This window comes from Nipponia nippon, unplaced genomic scaffold (genome assembly GCF_047370975.1).
Source record: "Nipponia nippon isolate SJK-2023a ecotype South Korea unplaced genomic scaffold, ASM4737097v1 scaffold_3, whole genome shotgun sequence".
Classification (NCBI taxonomy): domain Eukaryota; kingdom Metazoa; phylum Chordata; class Aves; order Pelecaniformes; family Threskiornithidae; genus Nipponia; species Nipponia nippon.
The window spans coordinates 28,523,632-28,536,764 of record NW_028262347.1 but is presented as its reverse complement, the minus strand read 5'-3'; the positions used below and the strand labels follow the sequence as shown (position 1 = coordinate 28,536,764).

The 13,133-nt window shown below is 42.4% G+C and overlaps 1 protein-coding gene across 3 annotated transcripts in view; it reads left to right on the top strand.

Annotated features, from left to right (window-relative positions):
• Window positions 1-1,216: 1,216 nt before the first annotated feature.
• The window catches only part of TES (testin LIM domain protein), a 29,497-nt gene continuing 17,580 nt past the window's right edge, over window positions 1,217-13,133 (top strand). The window contains exons 1-2 of one of the 3 annotated variants that reach the window (XM_087765939.1): window positions 1,246-1,392; window positions 6,283-6,358. In XM_087765939.1, coding sequence (XP_087622065.1) covers window positions 6,356-6,358 — 3 coding nt within the window. In that variant the 5' untranslated portion in view covers window positions 1,246-1,392; window positions 6,283-6,355. Of the gene's footprint in view, window positions 1,393-4,293; window positions 4,438-6,282; window positions 6,359-13,133 lie in introns of those variants that run through there. The other 2 variants (XM_087765936.1, XM_087765937.1) reach the window with 2 other exon arrangements.

The following is a 13,133-nucleotide window of genomic DNA, read 5'->3' as shown; positions in this document are numbered from 1 at the left end:
TGGTCTGTATGGAGAGAAAAGATTAGATCCTGCAGATGAATGACAAAATAGTCTACCAAATTATTCACCACCACTGCCTAGGGTAGTTATAAAGTCTGTATGAATGTCTGTTACTTTTTCCAAAGATCAAAAGAAATATGAAAGAAGAAAATATTTATGGAAGTATTCAATCTTGCAAATGCTTAATTATTCTGTCATTTTATATTACATATACTTTATATATAAAATATATTTGATATTATCAGTGACATCCCAGGACTGATCACATGCATATGAGCTTGAAGACTAAGTCTACATTTTTTTTTTTACAACATTCATCCAGTGCCAACAGAAGAAAAAAATTTTTGTTCGGTTCAATGAATAGACAAAAATCACTGCTGTGAAACGCGCGGTATAACACACGAAGAGATCAGGTTCTGGAGTGTCAAAACCTCTTGAGCGGATTCAGGTGGAAGCAAATCCACCTGGGCAAAACTAGGAATTGCCTGCCGGGGTAGTGGGGCTGAGAGGGAGCAGAACGAGGGCACAGCACCTGCACCGAGGAGCAGCTCTACCCGGCCTCGGGGGGCCGGGCCGGGCCGGGCCGGGCAAGGCGGGCAGTGGGGTCCTGCCCCCGCCGCCGCAGCCCCTGCCCCTGCTGCCGCCGGCGCAGCCGCCCCTCTCCCCACCACCCCCTTCGCAGATGGGCTCCACCAAGGCTCCTCCGCTGCCTCAAGGAGAGCCCAGCCCCAGCAGGGTGACATTTTAACTGTCTTTACAGCGCTGTGCCCAGCCTCTCCCCAGCACAGCCCCAGCCCCAGGCAGCCTCCTGGGCCGCCAGCGGGGAGCTGGAGGCTGGGACCCGGCCCCTGCGGGCACGGCGCTGCCTAGCCGCTGCGGGAACAGTCTCGGCAAGGCAAGGACTCGCCCGCTCTCGCCTCCCCCTCCTACTCAGGTCAATAAATCATCACAGTCCGAGATTGCTTTTTTTTTCCCCTGCTTCGGGAAGCACCGCGTTTCCAGCCGCCTGTACTCGAAGGTAAAGCGCTGCGCCAGCGAATGCCTTCCCCATGACCGTATCGGCCCGGCAGGGATGATTCAAGGGCCCGGCCCGGCCCCGCTCCTCCCTGGCCGGCACCGGGGCAGGCGGGGCCGGGCCGGGTGGCGCGGCGGCGGCGGGTGATTGGCTGTCGGGCCGGCGGGCGCCGGGCGGGGATTGGCTGCCGCCCTGCCTTTGTTCGGCTGCAGCCACTGCCGCAGGGCAGCGGAAGTTTGAGCGCGGCGGGGGCAGCTCGTCCTCCGCGCACCTCAGCGCGGCGTCGCCGGACGGGCGTCGCCTCACGCCCCGCTCCGGAGCACGGCGCGGCGGCTGCAGCAGCAGCAAGCATGGACCTGGAGAGTAAAGTGAAAAAGGTAAGGTGGGGGCTGGTCCTGGAGAGTAAAGTGAGAAAGGTAAGGTGGGAGCTGCCCGCCGAGTTACCTGCCCCGGCGTCCCCCTCCTCACGGAGTGGCGGCTTCGGACCCGCCGCCGCCGCCCGCGGCGGGGGCTCGGCTGGGGTCGCCCCCCGAGCGCTGGGCTCGGGCGCGGAGTGGGCGCTCGGGCTCCATCGCCCCGTCTCCGAGGGTGAGGGGGAAGGTGAGAGGCGGGGGGGCTGCCTGCGGAGCGACCTGCTGCTGCCCCTGCCGCCTCCCCCTCAAGCGGAACGACCAGCTGCTCTGCTCCCGACGCCGGGTGAGACGCCGCCGTTTGTCCCCCAGCTGGCCGAGTGGGTACCCCGTCCTGCGGGCGCGCGTTGCTGTCTTTTAAGTAAAAACATCTGTCCCCCAAAAAAGCTGTGACCTAATAGTTGTGTTCAGGTGTGTGCTCTGCGTAGGTAGGTAGGTATGTGTGTGAAACTTCAATTGCATGTAACCAGAATGCCGTTCACGGGTATGCTGAAGATTGATTTCTGACCTTTGATGTGACTAGCCCATTACAGATGTGTTGTCAGCGTTTGTATGGATTACCTTCCTGAGACAGAGACCTAGGGTTGTTTTTTTTTTTTTAAAGGCATATTGACTAGTGGAGTCAAACTGGCAAGCAGTGAAGGATAAGTAACAGAAAGTGATAAGTAATCCAGTTGTACTCGATCTCGTTCCAGAACTTGCTATTTAAAACTTCGTCTGTAAAACTGATTTCATGTGGGACACACCTCTGAATCTTTGCTTCTAGTGCTTTTGCAAATTAGGTGCAGCACTTAAGCAATGACTTCTTTTAATAAGAACTTCCTTATAGTATTTGTTAGCAGACTTTGATAAAGGCAGAAAGAGCTTTGTAGATGAACATGGGTTGAATCTGTACATAACCCTCATTGATATATCAACAGTAGTCTTTTGAAATGCATGTTATATGGACATATGTGGCTTGTATTCCTGAATTGTGTTTAAGGGTAGTAACTTGTTTTAAATTATGCATATGAGCTTTTTTGTATACCTGTGTTCTTTTCCAACTTGCAGGCTAGAAACTGACCCAAATATAGAAGTAGTTGCACAGCATGGAAAGCTACCTGTTAAGTCAAGGCTGAATCCTATTGAAGCAGGTTAGCCTTGAGTTACAGCTTTCTCCAAGTGATGTCACCTGGGTGGGGGTCATGGCTTGGAGAAACTACATATTTCATCCCCCAGTCAACATTAGGCTATCAATGTATAGATGGGTGTAGCTAAGTACTGTCTCTGTCTTCAGATGCTAGTTGTGTGCACACATTTGTCCCCTTTGCATGACTGTTTGTATGTAATGAAAACAAGCTTCTTGAGTAGGTTTGCTTATATGTTCTAAGCATATTTTAAAACTTAAACTTGATGGCGTCATGGAGTGTGTTCACTAGAAGTTTTTTGAACCCCAGTAGGGGAGTATTCTTATTCAGAATTTCTCTATCTAAACCGAAAATAATTGTTGTGAAATACTGATAAAATTCTGCTACTAGTGGCGTCTTGGTTTGAGTGAACTTGTAGTTGCTGAACGTATGCTTTAAATTGCACTGTAATTATTGCTTGTGTATGTTGTAAGTTTACTTGACTGTTTTTGTCATATTTTCCTTTGGTCATCTTTTACTCTTCTCCTTCATCAACTTCAAAGATTCCTGAAGACTCCTGAACCTGCGCAGACAGATGCAGAAGCTGCACAAAAGAAACTAGCAATGCTCTGCTTGTAGAAAGTAATTTGTATTTTCTGTTCTGTTCAGCTTTAGTATTAATACTGCTTAGAGATGTTTATGATGTGAAGAACTTTGTTTTCTCTGTTTCTACTATACATATGTTCAGAAAACTACTTCAGTTCTTCTTCTGTCTCCCCTCCCTTGTTCACATCTCCTCATCACCTTCTTTCTCTTTAACTCAGTTGAAGCTCATTTCCCAAGAGAACAGACAAGGATCTGTGACAGGTCAATGCACAGAGAACTGGGAAGCTTTGCTATATACTCATGTGTTCAGTACTAAATCCTTTTCTTTTTTGACTACCGATATTTACTTAATAAAAACTTCAGATTTTGTACACTAGAATGAATAAGAGTTCATGCCAACTCTGCAAAAGCTGCATGTCTTCAATCTCTCAATCCTTTAATTCCTATTCTCAACCTGTTTGTGTCCTTATCTTTTACTTCTCTCTTTTTTTTTTTTTTTTTGCCAACTTCCCTCTTTCTTGAAAGGTGGAAGAACATTCTGGGAAGTTTCCAGTCAAGTTTATCAAAAACAGTAAACCACTTGGCCTTTAAGAGAAACTTGTCTTGAGGTGGAAATGGCCCTGTCAGATGTTTAGTTCATCAACAGTAATGGGTTACTTAACCACGCATTGTGGTTCTCACCCCTGTGTCTATGTCCTGCACCCTGGGCTGAAGTAACTTGAGTCCTTTCACAAAATCTGCTTGCTACCTTATGTTAACTTTTCATTTTATAGTGACTTGTACCTATTTACCACCTGGCAAATGAAGGTAAACATTAGGGACTAATGAGCAGCTGACCAGCCTGTTGGGTGGGAAGTTCCAAGAAGACTGAGCAGAAGAAAGCAGGAATTGCCACGTTGTCCCCAAATAAGTTGCCTTCCCTTGCTCTTCTGAACTCAAAGTCTGAGTTTAGAAGCTGGCTGTTCTGTAACCCTGGTGTTCAGCAGAGCAGAGGGAAACGAATGCCCAGTGGAGCAGGGTGTGGTGTGGGGGCTCCGATACCCAGCTGATACTGGGAAAGAACAATTTTCTTCCCCCACCTGTAACTTCTAATGTATAACCGCACAGTGTAATATAACAGGGCTGTTTTCTGCTTCTAGAAAATTCAAGAGATGAAGCTTCCAAGGTGACATTTCTAAGACTTCTCCAAGTGTCTGTAGTTCACGAGTCTGTTCTCCATTTGTGAGCTTCTGCATTGTCTCTTGAAAGCTGCTGTTGGATTTCAAGGGGCTGGTACTGTACTGGAGAAAAACATGCACATGTATGTGAATAGTGCATTTATATCTATATATCTGGGTTTGTATGAAAAGACACTTCTGAACTGGCTCAGGAAAGTCTGTTTTCAGTGTTGATATCTTATTTTTTTTTTTTTCCCCAAAAAAGTTAACAGTTCTAGCACAGTTCATATGACAGGAATTGCTCCCCATCCAGTACAAGCCCACTAGGGCTGAAACAGCCTATGTGTCCTTCGGCAGGAAGAGCTACTGCCCCACCTGCCACAATTTCAAACCCATCCTTTTAGGAGGAAATAGCTTATATATTTGCTGTCTTGTAAGAGAAAAACACAAATTTCACATTGAATTTTCAGCACTGAGAATATATGCAGAACATGTACATCTATGTGGAATAATGTGTAACTTTTTTGTAGTAAGGTCACCATGCTTCTTAAAGACATATAACAACTCTGGCATATATCTGGCAGTGAATAGTGGGAGAAAATCTAGTTCCAAGACAGTCTTTTTAGCTACAGTGTAAATCCTAAGTCCAATTCCTTACTGGCTGTTACACTGTCCATTTAAGGGGGAATGGGGAGTTTAAGGCTGACTGTACAGTTTTCTCCTTTTTCTTAGGAGGAATTGGATTTGCTGTTGCATTTGAGGATTATTAAGGTAGCTTTGTGTACAAAAAGAGATTGCACAACAGAGCTGAAGCCTAAAAACAGTAGCTCCAGCTTGAAAAGTACTTGTGTAACAAACAGACTACTATTTCTCCCAAATACAATATATGCTGTGTTCTCAAATCTTGCTTTGAGGGTATAGGAAAAGTGAAGATTTAGTGCTTTTTGTTGAAGACCTTATTAGAACAAAGTTCTACCAGTCTGGATTCCTGCCCTGTCTGTCACCTCCCTGAACTTGGTAAAATGAATCAGTAGGTCATGGTCCTGCTCTGCAGTCCTGCTGGCAGCATGGTCTCGTGCTTCACTAGAGAAAATAAGAATCTGGCAGCGAGTCAAATCTGCACAAGCTTTCACAGTATAATACTTGCTTTATAAAAGGAACTTTGATTGCAGTGGCAAAGGGGGCAGAGGAGTTTTTTGGGGGAAGAGGGGCAACTTCTTGAATGTGGAACATCTGCGTAGTTTTTCTATGGGCGTGAGACTTGGTTTGTTCTGTTATGGTGGAAAACCAAACATAGACATTAAGTCAACAACTGTAATGCTCTCTGATAAATGAATGGTGAATGAAGTATGTATAGGAGCAAAGTCAACTTTTTTGTGTTTTGCAAAGCATGATTTAGTAATATCTGCTGGGCTATGCTTCCTGTTGATGTCACTGTTTGTTTTGGTGTTACTGCCATGGAAACCCATGATAGTAGAGCTTTTTTGCTGTTCCTTATGTATAGTAAGATCAAGGAAATGCAAATCTATTCATGGGTGAGTTTTGCCTGCAAGGAGAAGTATGAAAACAAGTGTGGAGATGTGAGAGGAACTACTTCAGTTTTGTTAACAAGGAAACTGAGTAACTGCTTCCTGTGTATGTTGCAGTGGTATTTTTCCCCTCAATATTGATGTGAATTGTTTTCTAGAAAGCTTGTCTGAAGACACACCCCTAGTTACTTTTTGTCTGTCATTCCTGGATATCAGCTTGACAAAGATAAGGCTAAATTAAACTTTTTCGACTTTTTTGTGGAAGTACTCTCCAGGTGTTTGACCATTAAAATATCATGAAATGCCTGAATAGCAAGCCAAGAAACTCCTTGGATGCAGGGCTGCTTGACTTCAAAGAAAGTTGCATCTGATCTTAGATGTGGATAATTATAAGCCAAGTATTAAATAGTGAGATGGAAAGCTATCTAACCTTAACTTAAAAGTATTCTGTCATTAAAGGCACAAAGATCTGTTTCTGCAAGTGTTCCTGGAAAAAAAGAAATGTTTTTCCTTTCATCTAAGTAAAATAATAATGGTGAGTAGCAAGTGTGAATGAAATTTTATTGGTAAAAGTTGCTTAAAAATACATTTCTTCTAGCTCAAGGAAGTATATGGAACTCTTCTTGCAAATAAATGGCTTCTTCCTAGCAAATAGAGTTTACAGATGTAATGGGGTGGATATAAATATATATAGTGTGCTCTAGTTTGGGGAGTGTGTGTATAATATGTACATACACACATATATATATCTGTTTTACATAGGGTGTATATGTAAAAAACCTAATATATAGTTTCCACTAACATGAAGAGTTGGTGAGGTTCTTCTAGGTGCTGGAGACCTGCAGGAAGAGTAGGGCTGTGAAGATCAGAGCTTGGCATGCCTGTTATCTAGGGTCTTATGCTTTGTCAAATGAATAGGGTCAAGTGTCAAGAAGTGAGGAGGCTTCTGTCATGACAATTCCAGATTAAATCAGATGTAACTGTGCTCTGATACTGTTGTACGTGTATTTCTGGTCTTTGTTTTTTAAAGTCTGCCTAACCCTCCCTTTGTACCTTGTTTTCAGTCTGAGGTTGTCTAGCTGCAGCTTCTAAAAGCATGAAAAAAGCTGGAAAAAGAGCATGCACTTTCCTGCATGACTAATGATCCTAATAAGCGAATAGGTAGATTTCCACATCTGCTTCTGAAAACCTAATATTAGAAGATGCAACTGGGCAAGAGTGCTGATGTCAAAACGAAATATACAAGTATTGTGAAAATGCCTCTGCAGCATTGGGTGATGGATAGTGCTGTACTGGAGGTTTATAGACAGTGTTATAGTGTATGTCAACTACATTCAAACTTAGCTAGTGTAATACTAGACTTTGTTAATAAACACCACTTGTTTTCTATCCATTTGAGATCTTTAATAGCTGTTAGTCTTTTGACAGTAGACTGTGTAGCAGTGTCTTAAATATTTATATTCTGAACTGTTTGATAGTTAAAGACATCACAATAAATTCTTAGTACTTGTGTACTGTTGCAGGCTGCTGCAGCTCCTTGATTTATTCTTCTGCCCATCCTGCCCGGGTCATCTTTCAAATGTTTTTCTTGGATGCAACCACTTTTTGGCATCCTTATTTCTGTGCAAATGGACTTCCTTACCCAAGCTTCTACATCTTAATCCCAGTCAACTTTTCCCCAAGCCTAAATGCATATTTAAAAATAGCTAGGACAGACTTGCCATCAATTTTAATAGACATGTTAAATAATAACAAATGTAGAGTGGTCTGTGGGATACTGCTCTTCACTACAGATGAAACTTTCTTCTCTATTCTCATATAGTGTCTGTAGAAGTCTATAAGAGCATTGTCCAGATATAATCATGTCTTTTGTGTTTGGTTTTTTTCATTCTGGAATCATAAGAAATAACGTAGCTCTTCTGGTTTTAAAGTTTAAATGCTGTAACCTATTTTAATTTCCAGTTTGTTGTGTTTCCCTACTAGAGAAGACTTCTCCTGATACAGAAAGTAGTGATGCAAGATCAGGTCTCTGCAATAAAACATGCACAGTATATGAGATTTATGATGTGTCTTGTTCTCACCTTTTTTTTTTTTGTTTACATACTTGGCTCTGCCTTGACTTCTTTGGAAGTTCCTAAGATACATTAGGATATGCTAGAAAGCCATCCTGTTGTGCTATACAGGTGTTTTTCCCAAGCCTACATTGGAAATGGGAAACTATCACTTGATGTGGCCCCTGAAACATCCAGATGGATCGGTAGTTAGGTAATTGTCAAACCAGAAGATCCCTGGGATTTTAGGCTAAATCCAAGAATAGCTGTACCATGCATCTCTTCACTTCTGCCCTTGGAGCACTCAAGGGCACAGGAGAAAGATCTGCAGAAAGGACAGCAAGAGGATTTAAGTCTCTTCTGGGGCTCAGTGTTCATTATCACAGTCCACTAGTGACAACTTTCTCACTGCATAGCGACAACTTTTCAAATTCTGCAGAGGTCTCAAACAGTGGAAGGACTTCTGATCTTCTGCAGAGACTAAGTACTAGTTTTGTGTCTTGCTGTCTGTGGCAAGGTGAAAGATTAATACAGCTCACCTGTCTGGTGGTACAGGAGTCCCCTTGGGGGGAGGAAGGAAAAGGAGCCAAGACCCAAGTTAGCTCTGGTCTTTTGGTGGGACAGGAGGTAAAAGAAATCTTGTGGGAGGGAGACCTAGAAATGCCAAGTGGAGCTTCTGCATTTTATTACAGGTTCCTCTTTTACCTTCTTACTGCTGCACCCCAGGGGCTCCTTTGTAAAGGAACAGGAAGGTCAGAGCAGCTAGCTTTATTTGAGGGCTGTATTTGTGCTGGGTGTGATGACTATTAAATGGTAACTATAAAAATAATTAAAGACTTCCAGTGGAACTCTGTCAGGATACTCTTTGTATCATTTGTGCCCAGCTGCTTAGCGGGAGGGAATAGAAAAGACAGAATCAGACTGTAGTCATTGTACAGTGATAATATGAGAGACAGTGGGCAGAAGCTGCAAGATGAGAAATTCTGATTAAACATATAGATTTTCTTTCCCCTGTGGTCCAGTGTTGTAATAGGCTGTTGAATCTGCATATGGACAAGGCCCTGGGCAAATCTGATTTCATTGCACCTGCTCTTTGTGGGCAATTGGGTGACCTCCGGAGAGCCCTTTCAACTTAAAATAATCTATGCTCATTAAAAGCAAGTATAGGCAAGCTTTAAAAACTACTACTCTGTCTTATGTTTTAATTAATCTAAGATTTCTTAAGGCTTATCTTTGTTTTTCCTGTAACTGTCAACAATATTTAGTTCTGTGACATTACACTTTTTTAACAATTAAAAAGCTAATCCTCCATTCATCATACTATTTTTTTTTACCAGCACTGTGAGCTGTGGTACAGTTCGTTCCACATAGGAAAAAACTTGCTAACAAACTTATCCATATTTTACCACATAAGAGGAAACTGTAGCTGACAAAATGTAATTGCATTTGTATCAGCCTGCAGACTAAACTGGCCATCTAGCTTCCCATGTGGGGAAATGTTTTGTTGTCTGATGGTCTGTGAAATCTGCTGTATTTACAGGAATACAAACTCTGAAATTAGTATTCTAAAATTGCAACAGAGCAGGACTTCAGCATTTGCTGGTGGATTTAAATTAATAGGAGAGCAAAACAGGATTTGTTGAACATGACTGAGAATGAAAGTCCAATAAACTTAACAATACAGCCTTCTGATAAACCAGCTTTAAACTATTTCATAGCAACTGCTGTGTTTCTCCTGCCCATCTGAACAAACAGACACTTGAATTGGACGATTTGGGTTTTTAAGATGACAGTAAGCTTCTACACATGGCTCTTTAACATAAAGATAGCCAACTTTTTACAGTGGATTCCAGTCTGAACTGAATGGGGCAGTCTTTCACTAATTCTCACTTAGCTGTAACCATTTAAAATTCTTTGCCCTTGAGGACTATTTAATCTTGAAAGCAGCACGCAACGGATGATCTCAATCATATTTATATCATCTTCTGTACTCAGACTATTTAAATCTGCATTGGGTATGTTAGTAATACCAGATGGTTTTAGATAGCTGTGCTGTAAAATGAAAATTAATGGCAATAGACAGGCAGGAACCTTCTTCTGGCAGTATTTCAGCTGACCTATCTGTGCCATTTCTCCCATAACTCCATTTATGGGGAAAATGGATTCCCTCCTGTTCTCAGGCATGCATTCCCGCTCCAGCGCGTGCTCAGCCTGCCCTGTATCTCCGGGTGCTCCAGCACGGAGCCAGCTGTGTCCTTCAGAAGGCATGGGTATTAAAGATAGGCGACAGCAGTGAAGAAGTACACTGCAGCTTTAGGCTCTCTGAATTTCCCAGATTGCAGCAGCATTGGGTGCTGAACAGGAAACAGTCAGTTCTGAGGCTGAGGCTTCCTTACCACTGAAACAGGTCCTGCTGCACCACTGTGGAGGAATATTTGACATGCACTGACTGTTAAGATAGTCAAACTCAAAAGCATGATGTGCTATTGTTATTTTATATCTTTATTTTTGGCAAGCAGCCACATAGTTTTTCTGTCAGAACAAAGGCAGAGGCTGTGTGTGCATCTGGAATCGCATTTAATTTGGTTCTCAGTGTGCCCCTTAGTTTTGAGATAAACCTTTTCCATAAGGTGACCAGACATTGTGTATAGAAAAGTAATCCCCTTCTTCCTCTTTTGCAGCAAACTGAGAAATACATTTCAAAACAAGTCTATCTCGTTTGCTAATTCAGTTTATTTGTCTCAAGCTGCATAAGCATTTACTTAATGATGTGCTCTTTATTACTGGGGAGGCAATGTGGAAGCCTGTATTTCTGAGCAAATCTGTGCTGAGACTGCTGGTTGTGAAGATGCAAGTAGGCTGGCTCGTTGTTGTCCGTTTAGTCTGGTGAGGGAGTATGTTTTGGGTAGAGCATTTAGACAGCACATATTTCCTTTTCTTAATTTGCTTCTGGAGAGGTATTTTTAGCTTAAAAAACCCTTAAATGTTAGGAGGCTTGGAAAAGATATATAAAAAATTGCAAAAAAAAATTTAATTTTCTTACTTGCATTTCAGATTCTGTTTTGGGAATTCTTGAAATGTCAAGGCTATTTCTCTGTGTCCTGTACAATAGCACTCTATACACAAGTTATCCTGGGTTTCTAAGCCTTCTAATTACAACACTAATAAAATTATCATTGTTCCCCTTTCTCCCCCTTCCCCTCTTTTTAAAGGAGGGCAGAGCCCAAGCATAAAAAAGTAATGTCAGTTTGTAGCTGAAGTAGCAGCTAGAGAGAATGAGTTAATGTTGCCTTTGCTTTTTTCTTGGTGGAGGAAGTGTTGTTTTTCAGGGCAGTGCAAGCACATTTTATGTTTAACAGCTTTTTAGGGAGGATGATTTTAAAAACCAACCAAAAAAACCCAAACAACCAACCCCAAACAAAAACCAACCTATCCTGGAAAAAAAAACAACTTTGTGTTGTTTTAGCTTCCTCTTTCTCTTTAGAGAACATCCTGGCCAACACTTTGTTCTCTTAGTGTGTGACTTGACAAGAGTGCTCAGTTGTTTTCTGATGTATGGTGTGTGTGCATGAGGTACAGTGTGTGTATGGCGGGGCTCTGGATTCCAGAGGAGAAGACACCTGTAAACACCCATCTTCAATGCAGACGAACTTTTATTAACCTGTTAGCTTTATATATCCAACATAGGCAAAAATGTAGTTCATGAAAGAGAACTTTAAAGATTGTTATGTTTATTTTAGATGTCTAGTGGTCTGGCTTCAGGTTAGTGCCTATAGCACGTGACCTTCTTGAGCCCTTAGGCTGATAAAGATGTCGCCGTGATCACGGTAGACTTGTATCTCTTCCTCCAGATAAGAAAGGAACAAACAATTTCATGTCCCTCTGTCCATCCCTGCAGTTGCAAGCAGTAGCTTAATTGCTGCCAAAGTATCTCTTCTCCCTAAATAGACCATAATCTGCAGGAAAGCTTTGTAATTTCCTTGGAGATGCCTAATGACTGTGGAGGCATTGAAGTGACCCTTCAAATAATAAAATAACTGAAAACATGGTCCTCCCTGCATCTTATCGTGTGTTCTGTGTTGAGCAAGTGGTTTGTGAATAATCTGTTTCTTCATTTTGGACAGAAACAAGTTGAAAGTTGAGCTGTTTATATCCTTGTATGTACAACAATAGCAGTATGACTTCTCGGAGTAAATCACAAACTTCTTAATAATAAAACTGTATCACCACATCTGATTAACCCTGGCATTGTGTTATTGTTGCCAGAACTAAGATTAGTACGAGAACTTGTCAGTTGTAGCTCACTTTTTCCATTCATGGTAAAAGCCAAATTGGAGGTGAGCTGTCTCCTTCACGCTGACCATTGCTCCCACTGCGTCTACCCACAGCTAACTGGGAGGGCTCCTTGCACTGCTGCAGCGGTGGGTGGGAGTGTGGGGATGGGTTCCCTTCTGCATGTTGAGCATGAGCCTGTATACCCAACCATGGACACAGTTCCCTGGTCCTTCATCCGTATGATTTAAGAGCGACACTCCCCAAAGGTTTAAAGAGCTGGAATGAGGCATTTTAAATTTACTATGTTATATGAATGCGTAAGTTATGGTGCTTGGTGTCTATTTTTCACCTCGAACTTCCAGTGGCTGTTACTGTTAAATTTGCTGATGTGTTGATATATTGTGTGAATACCTGGCCTTTACTCAGTGCTGTCTTTTATATTCTCTCATATTTCCTCTGCATTATGAATTGGTCATCTGTTCTTTTAATCTTTTCACAGTGAAACTCTTTGCATATCATTTATGGTCATTGCTTTTGCTAACTGCTGTTTTTCTTTGTCCTCGGAAAGTAAGCTGGTATTAGTCCAGCTGAAATGTAATTGTATAGGGTATGTTCTGCTCTCAATCACTGTCAGAGTAGTCTTAAATATACTCAGGAATATTAGACTAATCGCTTAGATGTTTTCTTTATTCCTATCAGATGCCCCAGTTAATGCATATGAATGTGGCATCTGTTTATTTCTTGATCTCCTATATTTTGCCAAATCATATACTGAAAATCACTTTGTCTTGACAGCTGGATTAAATGTCCTTTGACTTGAGGTCTTATGGCCTCATTCGTTGTGGTTTCACAGCCACAGACCTAAGGAAGGGCTGCAAAGAATCTGCTTCTTCCCTAGTGTGAAGCTTGCAGAGCAAGCTGGTCTGGGGAGACAAGTCACCAGAAAAATACTTTGTTTTGGCTAAGGCTAACTTTCTGCCTGCT